The sequence below is a fragment of the Mytilus trossulus genome, chromosome 1 (genome assembly GCF_036588685.1).
Source record: "Mytilus trossulus isolate FHL-02 chromosome 1, PNRI_Mtr1.1.1.hap1, whole genome shotgun sequence".
NCBI lineage: Eukaryota > Metazoa > Mollusca > Bivalvia > Mytilida > Mytilidae > Mytilus > Mytilus trossulus.
Genome location: NC_086373.1, coordinates 30,444,330 through 30,457,119, shown reverse-complemented (window position 1 = coordinate 30,457,119; position 12,790 = coordinate 30,444,330). Strand labels below are relative to the sequence as shown.

General features: G+C 32.2%; 1 protein-coding gene across 2 annotated transcripts in view; it reads right to left on the bottom strand.

The window, feature by feature from the left end:
* LOC134721244 (laminin-like protein epi-1) overlaps positions 1–12,790 on the bottom strand; it is a 75,768-nt gene that overhangs the window by 22,087 nt on the left and 40,891 nt on the right. For both annotated transcript variants that reach the window (XM_063584075.1, XM_063584085.1), the window contains exons 40-50: positions 10,208–10,419; positions 9,203–9,303; positions 8,523–8,703; positions 6,864–7,001; positions 6,214–6,365; positions 5,928–6,032; positions 5,524–5,635; positions 4,549–4,719; positions 3,966–4,162; positions 1,508–1,782; positions 325–463 (exon numbers count right to left, since the gene is read on the bottom strand). In XM_063584075.1, the coding sequence (XP_063440145.1) occupies positions 325–463; positions 1,508–1,782; positions 3,966–4,162; positions 4,549–4,719; positions 5,524–5,635; positions 5,928–6,032; positions 6,214–6,365; positions 6,864–7,001; positions 8,523–8,703; positions 9,203–9,303; positions 10,208–10,419 (1,783 nt within the window). The remainder of the gene's footprint in view (positions 1–324; positions 464–1,507; positions 1,783–3,965; positions 4,163–4,548; positions 4,720–5,523; positions 5,636–5,927; positions 6,033–6,213; positions 6,366–6,863; positions 7,002–8,522; positions 8,704–9,202; positions 9,304–10,207; positions 10,420–12,790) is intronic.

The window sequence follows — 12,790 nt, the reverse complement described above, 5'->3', positions numbered from 1 at the left end:
TTTCATTCTCTCACAGAGTGTGCCTGAAAATATGGGTATGCATTCTTTATTTTTAGACAACTTCACATCTCAAATAACATTCAAGTACTCATTTTACTCCATCAGATACTCATTTCAACAAGAAGTATAGCCAAAATACTCATTTCAACAAAGAGTATAGCCAAAATACTCATTTCAACAAAAAGTATAGCCAAAATACTCATTTCAACAAAAAGTATAGCCAAAATACTCATTTCAACAAAAAGTATAGCCAAAATACTCATTTCAACAAAAAGTATAGCCAAAATATTCATTCTCCATGGATTCTATTCTTCCTTGACATACCTTCATAAAAGCCTCATCTGAAGCATTAACAGCCAGAATAGCAGCATCATATGCATCATCGATGGCCATAACTATATCTCCATAGGACTGTGCAGCATTGATAGCATTGGAGGAGGAATCACGAGAGTCTGTATACATACTGGTAAAGAAAATGTTTTTAAAATTAGATTCCATTAGCATTGATTGATTGTTGGTTGCTTTACGCCACATTAGCTCAAAAAGGCTATATCGCGGCATCAACATAATATTTATAAAAAAAAAAAAAAAAAAGATTCTATCAACATAATATTATCTTCTATATATCACAATATGCTAGGGTATGTGTTCTATCTATCTCCGTTTCAAACAATCCCAAGGACTTTGTATTAATATTATAAATATAAGCCTTTTAAGACAGAATGTGTCTTCTGTTGAGATTGGTTACAACCATTTTTTATCAATGCATATCAACTTAACTAATTTACCAATACCAATTTACTAACAAGACTAAAGCACAAAATGATGGGGAATGGTCTTAAAATTATAATTATTCCCCAATCATATTGTGCTTTAGTCTTGTTCATAATCATTATCGATCAACATTTTTTTATATGTCTATTAAAAGTAAAAAAGTTTCATAAGATCATCTGAACCTATTTCAAATTTAAATTTGCACTTGTTTTGACCGAAACATATTAGATTAAACTGTTAGCTCTTCTTTCAAAATTTCTGATTCTATTTTGTCAGTACATCTGTCTAGTTGCTTTAAATCAGTCTTGTCTGTGAAGTGTCATTTTTAATTTCATTTTCAACACTGATTTGTTGATTCTGTTTCCTCTTCCTATCATTTACTATTCCAATGCCATATGTTTAAACAGGGGCAGATCCAGCCATTTAAAAAAAAAAGGGGGGGGGGGGGGGGGGGGGGTTCTTACCCAGGACAAAGGGGGGATCCAATTATATGTCCCCATTCAAATGCATTGAATGTCCAAAAAAAGGGGGGTTCCAACCCCCAGAACCCCCCCATCTGGATCCGCGTCTGGTCTAAATATTTGTTCTTACTTTTTTAATTAGGAAGAGATTGAATTTAAGATGTATTTTATGAAGATAGCAGGCAATCAAAAATCAAATTAATTTTTGGCTCCGAAAAATCCAGATGAGGGAATTCCTATATTTTATTATACATTGTAGCACTGGTAAGTACCTTTCCAAAAATCTGGCTTGTTCTTCTAATGAATTAGCATGAGCTATACTTTGATTGACTGGTCCTTCTGACATTGCTATACCCATCACAAGACTGTCTGTTCGGGTACTCAGTTTGACCAATGCATCGTCCATCTTTGAGGAGTTTTCTTCCAGTTCTTTGGTCCAGTTTTTGGTGTGTTGTAGAGCCACTAAAGCTTTCTCTATCAGATCTCTAGACATCTCAAGAACCATTTCTGTATCACTACCATGCATTTTTATGTCATCAATTGTGGACTATTAGAAAATAAATTAAAAATACTGAGTCCCAGTCATGCTATAAGTTAAAGTCTATTTGGACCAGAAACTTCTCACAGGCCATCTTAATCACCTTTTTACCTTGGTCTGGAGTTGACAAAGTAATTGTTTTGTTTTTTTTACCAAAAGCCTATAGATAAACTTTTTTATAAACTGTTTAACAATTATGGATACATTGTTACTGGTAATTTGCAATAGTAGAAAGGCCAATTTGGGTCCATATACTATGGTCTTGAAAAAGCTTCAAACACCTAATGATTAAAAAAATGCTTTACAACTTATAATAGTTATCAAAGCACCAGGATTATAATTTTGTTCAACAGACGCGTGTTTTGTCTTCATAAGACTCATCAGTGACGCTCATATCAAAATATTTATAAAGCCAAACAAGTACAAAGTTGAAGAGCATTGAGGATCCAAAATTCCAAAAAGTTGTGCAAACACGGCCAAGGTAATCTATTCCTGGGATAAGAAAATCCTTAGTTTTTCGAAAAATTCAAAGTTTTGTAAACAGGAAATTAATAAAAATTTGTAAGGGTTCCGCGGAACCCAGTGTCTCGCCTACTTTTGCTGTAAATTCCAGGCTCAACAAAATCGAGGAAAAAATCCAATAAAATATTCTGCTTGATACTATCTTTTGATTGTAAGAAGAATCTGTCCAAGTTTGGTAAAAATCCAGAATAGTTTATGAATCTAATAAATATTTTAAAAACTTTAACTGCAGACTGGATGTAATGTTAACTGGAAGAAAAACTAAGTCCATTTATAAGTAAAATACAGATACACAGGTACAAAATATAAACAAAATTTCTTTCTAGATACTAGCTTTTGATCATAAACATTAAACAAGCTTCTGTCCAACTTTGGTACAAATTAAAAATAGTATACCCACAGAGTTAATATTGCAGGCAGAAAATCTAAGTCTATTTAAAGTAGAATACGGAAAAAATGGATTTATCGTTTAACAAAATTTACTTCTGAATACTATCTTATGATCATAAACAAGCTTCTGTCCAAGTTTGGTACAAACCAAGAATAGTTTAAGAAAGTTATTAAAATTTTAAAAACTTTAACCACAGAGTGAATGTAATGTTTTCCCACAGAAAAACTAAGTCCATTTATAAGTAAAATACCAAAAAAACAGAATTTCATTTTTACAAAATTTACTTCTGGATACTATCTAATGATCATAAACAAGCTTCTGTCCAAGTTTGGTACAAACCAAGAATAGTTTAAGAAAGTTATTAAAATTTTAAAAACTTTATCCACAGAGTGAATGTAATGTTTTCCCGCAGAAAAACTAAGTCCATTTATAAGTAAAATACGAAAAAAACAGAATTTCATTTTTACAAAATTTACTTCTGGATACTATCTAATGATCATAAACAAGCTTCTGTCCAAGTTTGGTAGAAATCCAGGATAGTTTAAGAAAGATATTAAAATTTCAAAAACTTTAACCACAGAGTGAATGTAATGTTTTCCCGCAGATAAACTAAGTCCATTTATAAGTAAAATACGGAAAAAATGGAATTTTATTTTCACAAAATTTACTTCTGGATACTATCTTATGATCATAAACAAGCTTCTGTCCAAGTTTGGTACAAATCCAGTATGGTTTAAGAAAGTTATTAAAATTTCAAAAACTTTAACCACAGAGTGAATATTTGTGGACGCCGCCGCCGCCGACGACGACGGAATGTAGGATCGCTTAGTCTCGCTTTTTCGACTAAAGTCGAAGGCTCGACAAAAATGACCACAATATTGATATTTATGTCAACATGGTTGCTGGGTCAAAGATGAGGCTATGTTTGCATATATCATAATAAAGGAACAGAAATCAAGAACAGAAAAAGTGACGCTACTTAAATTTGTACCTGACCTGAGTTTGTGGTAACAAACATTGTGAAAAATTTCATAACATTTGGTTGATTTAAACTAAAATTAAAGAAGAGAAACGAAATAATTCTGCAATTTTTACATTTGTAAAGGGGCATTAAACTAGAAAGGTAAAACTGACTCTTCCAAATTGAAACTTGATCTGGTTTTTTTTTGTGATGAAAATAGTGTTTCAAGTTGTAAGGATGCTTTTTTTTTCATATTGCATGTTTAAATAGTGTAGCCTTATACCTGAACACTTCTTATGAATATAAACACCATCATACCTGTAATGTTGCCATGAGAACTGTTCTAATATCCTCAGCCATATTGATGGCATCCTCAGCATCTAGGACAGATAAGCGACTTCCATTCTGTAAATCATACAAACGAGCTCCAATTCTGTCTACAGCAGCTCTGGTTATAGTGGTGTGGTTAGCACCATTGTCTGTCTTCACTACATAACCTCTCAAACTAAAGGTCACTAAAAAAGATTTGAAACAAGAATTTTATAGTACAATACATCAAATGAAAAATTCTAACAAAGGTAACGTTTTATATGATTAATTTATAATTCCGTTAAAAGATTAAGCTATTTCCACTTCAACCTTAGACATTACACAAAGAAAAAATTTGATTTTAATATTCAATCATGAGAAAATTTGATTTTTAAATTCAATCATGGGAAAATTAAACATTTGTCTAGTATGAGTAGTTGTACAAGGATTAGGGAACTTGGGAATGAGCGGTTGAATGAGTGGGGGGGATCTGAAACCAAAAGAGGAAAATTGGAGTAAAAGAGAGGATGGTAATGGAAATCAGGTGCTCCCTGTCCACCACTTCTTTGATAGTAATTAAAATCTAACTTACTTGTAATGGCAGCCATTTTCTCAGCATTACATTCCTCAGCATCTTTGGAGAAGTTTCGACTGATAATTTCATCCATGATCTGTTGTGAGACTGTTACATAGTTTGAGATGTTGGTCAATTTGATACCCTGTAGAATTCTCTCTAGTACATTTTCTATATACTGTACAGTTTCTGTAAAAAATATAAATATGTGTTAGTTCAGAAAAAATATAAATGAATGAACACTGTTGGCAGCCGCCTGCCCATCCCCCTGCTGTAAATCCCCAAATCAATAACTGATTTTTCTTTCAAAAATCTGGTAGAAAACTCATTTTTACTTTTTCAACATTTACATATCGTCGCTGGGCTTCTCAAAGGTCATACATGACTTTTTTGGCTAAAAATACTTTTTGACATCAAAGGTCTGGGCGGGAGGAAATCTTTGGTATTACAAAATAGCTTACAGTTAGACCAATCAAAATGTGTGAAATAAGACATTTTACAAAATTGCTAATGTCAGTTGTTTGTAAAGTTTGCTTCCAAAATGTTGTATGAAACTTAAAAATCGTTGTAGAATTGCTTTGGGAAAAAATAATTGTACATTTCTTTATTTCTGTGAAAATAATTTTAGTTCTTGGAAAATCCAGAAATGTCAAAGTTTTTATTTCACTGCTATTTACAAAAATGTTTAAGTTCACATACGACATTTTGGAAGCATGCATTTTGCCAAAATTTTCAAAGCCTGTTTGTGAGATATATTTTTCTTGAAAAAATTGTAATTTACAACATTTTAGAAGCCCAGCGACAATATAATAAAACTTGCTAATTTCACCTTATTTGTATTAGTTTTTTCCTTCCCTTTATTTCATTTTCAGCTGGTATTATTCTTATGCTCCGCTCCATTCATAAAAGAAAATATTTATCCTGAAATTTAAAGTTATATCCAGCTTTTTTTTACCAATAAATTTTTGTAACCTAAATTTAAAAAATGTTTACCTAATCTTATCTGGTCTAATTCATTGGTGGTGCCCTCTGTCTCAAGGGCAGATTCTAGCAGACGACTGCTTTCCTCCTGAACAGCATCTCCTGTGATTACCAGAGATGAAGCCTGAAATGCAGGAAAACAGTTACAACACATTGGTTTTCAAATATTTTCTGATTGAATAATCTATGTAATATTCAGTCTGCATAACAAATTAAACTTCCCTTTAACATTTGCTGCCTCCTTTTGAAATCCTAAAAGATCAATGATGAATAAAAGATGAGCACTATAATCGAAGGGTTCTCAAAGGAACTTGAAAAAAAACCCTTCCAACTTAATAATGATTTTATGAAGTGAAACCTCATTTCAGTAAAATTAATAAAATTTATCAACACCCATCTGCCATTTTGATATTTACCTTGCCATTGCCATTATTTGCCTGTATTTCCAATTCACTGAGTTCCTGCCTTAATGGGGTCAATTCCAGATCTCTAGGATCTGAATACAGATCTGCAACTTCTGGCTGTAAAGTCAAAATACATTTATTAACCATGGTTTAAAAGTTCAAAAATTCAAAAAGAGCATAAAATCATTTATAGGCATCTACTAAAATGTAAAATTTCTCCCTTATTTTGCTACAGGATACACAAAAGAAAATTCTCTGATGAAAATTTGCATGATAAGGAATAATTGAATCAACTTACACCGAGAGCTATTACACTTTCATTAATCCTCTTCAGTCTGTTATGAGCAGACACACCTGCTGAAACACCCGCTAGATTAGCCGTCAGACCTCCCAACTCAGAATCTAAAGCTTCAACATCATCAATCAGAATGTGTACACAGTTGTCACACTCTGAAACAAATATGTAATAATTTGCTATACATAGTTCTATACGTAAAAAAAATCTTTTATGAAAAATATGATTTTTTTTTAAATTTCATTTTTTTTATACTATTTATACTCCTTAGAGTGATGATGTATTGTTTTCTGTTGTTTTTCAAATTCTAGCCTCAAAATAAAGAAGTGTTACTTCAAGCTTGCAATGAGAGTCAAAGGTTTTGGCTGAATATACTCCATGTATCTTACTGTCATTATGTAATTGCAAGATCATGGGAGGCAAGTTTGGTATTTTTCCATACATTCATAATTCTTATGTCACATATAGAACATATCTGTCAAAGCTTGTCAAATTTCAATATGAGTTTCAGATAAATTTCAAACCAACAAACATCATGTAATGGCAAAAGCTATGACACTTAAAGACAACAAAGCTACACTGACTTTTTAGGTTAAGCTATGACACTTAAAGACAAGAAAGCTACACTGACTTTTTAGGTTAACATTATTTACCTTGACAACCTTTCTGTGGGATAAGTACCCATCTGTCCAGACATCTGTCACATGTAGGTCCTGTCACACCTGGTAAGCACTGACATCTTCCTGATTGTCTGTCACATGTGATGGCGCCATCAAACTCACAATTACACTCTGTAAAGGGAAAAATACAGGTAAAATGAAGTAAAGCATTCATTTACCATGTCACAGGTAAATAATGATAAAATAGCTATATGTCTGTTAATAATTAATATTGACAACTATCTTCTTGTCTACCTGTCTAGACATTCAATAACTTTCCATTTAGAATATTCCTAGGAATTCAGTATTTTTGTTATTTTACTTCTCACAAGAAAGATGTCATATTAATATGCACATCAAAATAATCAACTATAAAATTGTTTTTAAATCTAAAGTTTTCAATACCAAACCCTTAGATTTACATGAAAGAAATATGCTTTAATAGAGTGTTAAGTTTTAAACTAAAGCTCCCTATACACTAGTCCTGCTATAATCCATCATTATATCGTTGCTGGGCTTCTAAAATGTTGTATATGACTTTTTTGGTTAGAAATACTTTGACACCAATGGTCTGTGCGGGAGGAAATCTTTGGTATTACAAAGTAGCATACAGTTGGACCAACCAAAATGTGTGAAATAAGACATTACAAAATTGCTAATGTCAGTTGTTTGTAAAGTTTGCTTCCAAAATGTTGTATGAAAACTTGAAAATCGTTGTAGAATGGCTTTGGGAAAAAAATAATTGTACATTTCTTTATTTCTGTAAAAATAATTTAAGATCTTGGATAATCCAGAAATGTCAAAGTTTTTATTTCACTGCTATTTACAAAAATGTTCAAGTTCACATATGACAATTTGGAAGCATGCATTTTGCCAAAATTTTCAAAGCCTGTTTCTGAAATATTTTTTTCTTGAAAAATTTGTAATTTACAACATTTTAGAAGCCCAGCCACAAATTATGTTTATTGATGTTAAAACCTAGATATACAATGACAAATATACAGCTGTGAAAAGATGTGCAACTGTGAGCTACTGCTCACTGATGATACCCCCGCCGCAAGTGAATAATATTAATAGTGTAAAAATATGTAAGTGTTTGGTAAACAGGAAGTTGTCGAGTGATGAATCTGAAAACGCATCACACGGTATAGCTGACTTATATAAATCCTGACACCAAATTTCAGAAATCCTTGTATTGTAGTTCCTGAGAAAAATGTGACGAAAATTTTCAACTTGGCTATCATGTGTAAAATCATACAAGTGTTCGGTAAACAGGAAGTTGTCAAGTGATCAATCTGAAAACGCATCACACGGTATAGCTGACTTAGATAAACCCTGAAACCAAATTTCAGAAATCCTTGTATTGTAGTTCCTGAGAAAAATGTGACGAAAATTTTCAACTTGGTTATCATGTGTAAAATCATACAAGTGTTCGGTAAACAGGAAGTCGATGAATGATGAATCTGAAAACGCATTACACGGTATGGCTGACATATATAAATGTTGATACCAAATTACAGAAAGGGTGGATGTGTAGTTCCTGAGAAAAATTTGACGAAAGTTTCATAGGACGGACTGACTGACGGACAGACAGTGGTAAAACAGTATACCCCCCTTTTTTAAACAGGGGTATAATAATTAGATAATACTTACTTTGACATCCATCAACAGCATAGTTCCAGTAACCTTCTATACACACGTCACAAAATCTTCCTTCAACGCCTGGCTGACAATTACAATCTCCAGACACCATGTCACATTGTGCACTGACCGATGCCACTTCACAGTTACAGTCTCGACAGCCACCACACTGGTCAAATCCATATGTATTTGGCTATAAAAAAAAGAATTTCCCCAGTAAACTTCTGAACTATGAAAATTTGTTGGAGCCAGTAACTTTTTACTGATGCAAACATCTTTTTTTTCTTCAAATGAATAGATTCATTTTTAAATTTCCTTTATTGTTTGTCCTTGAAATTGTGGCTCAATAAGAGAAAAAAAACTAAAACAACCAATGGAATGATTAATAATGCTGATATTTGGCTAAGGCAACTAGGTATTACTGAATAAAAACTACGATTTTATTTGCCTCTTTGATGTTCTATGGTCAATTTTTAAGCCATAATGAAGATGAAGGTGTCTCAAAGACTACAGTTAGACACCAGCCTTTAATAAGGACTTCAGAAATGAGATGTTTGTTTTTCATATGGTTAAAAATCCTTATGATATGTCATGAAGGCAAACTAAAATTTACTGTTATTTAAGAACATCTCCTGATAAAAATATATTTAAAGACTGAGAGATTAAGATTGATGTTGTGAGTTTATACATACAGCACATTGTTCACATCCTAGTCCTATCACATTAGGTTTACAGGTACATTGTCCATTGTCACGTTCACAATACTCAGAACCACACTGGTCACACTGACAGGCTGAAAATTGAAGGAAATGAAGTTCAATATCATTTCAGTTTTATCAAAACTGCAGAAGTTGTTATTACACAGGACAATGAATTAAACTCTCACAAAGCTTCAACAATCTAAAAGTGGAATTAAATATTATTACTTTTCTATTTGGATGTTCTGATAGGGACTTTTAGACATTACATATAGAATAACTAATCGAGGAATTTAAATGGAGAAAAATATTCAACGAGTGACAGAACAAAACATTAATTCACAAATTCATGAGCTAATTATCAGTGTTGTTTGGTAAGCGTTGAATATTTTTCGATATTTGAATTCTTTAATTAGTTTTTCTTTTTATTTCATTGGCAAATGGCTTTTTTTTAAAAAGAAATTAATGTAAAACATGTAAGGAACTATATCTTTTTTCTACGCATGGACAATTTGTTTTGATCCATCGTTATTGACGTCTTGACAACGCCAATTGTTGTATGACTTCTGAGAATAAATAACCACGTTTATTTCACATGTGAAATTATTGGTTTTTATTTAACTGGGAAATCAATGTGATTCATTGCAACCAATGTAATAATGTAATTTATTTAAAACAATACAATATGACATAATTTCATCAAGTGCTTTGTCTTAATTTACACTTCTTAAAAAGAAAATGTCTGATGCCAACAGGCGGCATTTCTCACATCAATGTATGATACTATTATGAGTCATTTCTTTTTTTGTTAAAAATTTTAAAATATTTGTTTGTCAACTTAACAATGTCATATAATGTCTATAAATGCAATGTTGTATAAATGTAGAAAACAATTTTAAAAGGACAGCACTCCACATTCTTTAAATAGAATCCTGGTAATCCTCCCCTTAAAGATACCCTTTTTTATTTCCCATTATATGACTGTAACCTGGTACCCACCTGCACAGTCCTTATCCTGCAGAGCATCCCCATAATACCAATCTCTACACTGGTTACACTGTGGGCCAACTGTATTATTAAGACACCTCAAACACTCTCCTGTAGCTACATCACAGGCATAAGGATCATTCATATCAATGTTACCAGAACACTGACAAGGCTGGCAGGTGCTTCCCTGCAGACTGGGGTTGCCAAAGTAACCTGGGGCACACCTGAAATAAAAAGATCATTGACAATTATACAGAAAACACAAAATGAAAGCAATGATATGGAAGGCCGACTGCATTATTTTATACAAGATTTATCAATTAATCATATCAAAGTTTAAAATAGTGAACAGTTTTCAATGTTTTAGAAGCATTTAAAGTTTCACCAAAAGAATTTAGGAAAATCTAAATGCAAGGCAATCCCTAGTATCCAAAATTGAAGATGATTACCACTACATTATGACTTGTAATGCAATGAAGGATGAAAGACATCTTTTATTGATTACAATAGTTCCATCCAAAATACCATTAAATCTAATAGTTAATTGAGTTTTAACTAAGTGTATTGAAATAAAAATTCAGCGGAACCCAGTGTCTCACCTACTTTATGAATGAAGTGTTAACTGCAGACTGTATGTAATGTAAACTTGGAAGAAAACTAAGTCAATATATAAGTTACATATGAAACAAGAGTGCACAAACTAAAATGCCTCGCCTGCTTTACTAATCATTGATATTATGTTGATAGTCCTAAATATAAAGCTTTATTACAACAGTCACATAATTTTAACATTAACCAAGAAAAACTAAATATTGACCAAAAAACCATGAAAAATAGGTCAAGGTCAGATGAGCCATGCCAGGCAGGCATGTACAGCTAACAATCCTTCCATACACCAAATATATTAGACCTATTGCATAAAGTATTAGAAAAAAAGACCAAAACTCAAAATCTTAACTTTGACCACTGAACCATGAAAATGAGGTCAAGGTCAGATGAAACCTGCCAGCTACACATGTTAACCTTACAATCATTTCATACACCAATTATAGTAGACCTATTGCATACATACAGTATAAGAAAAACTGACCAAAACACAAAAACTTAACTATAACCACTCAACCTATAAAAATGAGGTCAAGGTCAGATGACACCTGCCAGTTAGACATGTACACCTTACAGTGCTTCCATACACCAAATATACTAGACCTATTGCTTATAGTATCTGAGATATGGACTTGACCACCAAAACTTAACCTTGTTCACTGATCCATGAAATGAGGTCGAGGTCAAGAGATGAGGACCGTGAAAGGTATGCACATACCAAATATAGTTATCCTATTACTTATAATAAGAGAGAATTTAACATTACAAAACAATTTTACTTCTTTTTCAAGTTGTCACTGAACCATGAAAATGAGGTCAAGGACATTGGACATGTGACTAACAAAAACTTTGTAACATAAGGCATCCATATACAAATTACGAAGCATCCAGGTCTTCCACCTTCTAAAATATAAAGCTTTTAAGAAGTAAGCTGACACCGCCGCCGGATCACTATCCCTATGTCGAGCTTTCTGCAACAAAAGTTGCAGGCTCGACAAAAACTGGAAATATGTTTACAAAATTTCCTTCTGCATACTAGCTTTTGATCATAAACAAGCTTCTGTCCAAGTTTGGTAGAAATCCAGGATAGTTTATGAAAGTCATTAGAATATTAAAAACTTTAACCACAGAGTGAATGTAATGTTGGCTGGCAGAAAAACTAAGTCCATTTATAAGTCAAATATAGATAAACAGGATTTTTTTTTTTTAATTTATTTCTGGATACCATCTTATGATCATAAACAAGCTTCTGTACGAGTTTGGTAGAAATACAGGATAGTTTAAGAAAGTTATTAAAATTTCAAAATCTTGAACCACAGAATGAATATTTGTGGATGCTGACGGAAAGAAGGATTACCATGTGTCGCTTTTTGGACATAAGAAGGCTTGACGAAAATGTATTGCAAATTTGAGTGCAGTTACATCAACAATAAACAGCTGCGCCATGAGCTCATGATACGCCTGACGTCTTATGTGGAAGTTATATGCAATAATCATAAATAGTTTCTGAGAAAGTTTTAAGCAATAACCATATATATAGTTTTTGAGACACAGCGGGAAACCCCCCACCCTGGTTTTTTTTTACAAAAAACTAAATATCACTAAAATAAAATTTTGAATCAAAACCAAAAAGAATACAGATCTTTAGATTAATATAACAAAGAAGTGTGTAAAGTTTTAAGCAATAATCATAAATTATTTTTGAGATATGGCACGACATGTAAAAAAAAACTCCCCTATTTAACAAAATACTCAATAACTCAAAAATAAAATTTTGAATCATCACTAAAAAGTATACAGATCTTTAGATCAATATAACAAAGAAGTGTGTAAAGTTTTAAGCAAAAATCATAAATTGTTATAGAGATACAGCACAACATGTAAAAAAAAACCTCCCCCTTTTTTACAAAATACTCAATCACTCAAAAATGAAATTTTGAATCATCATCAAAAAGTATACAGATCTTAAGATTAATATAACAAAGACAT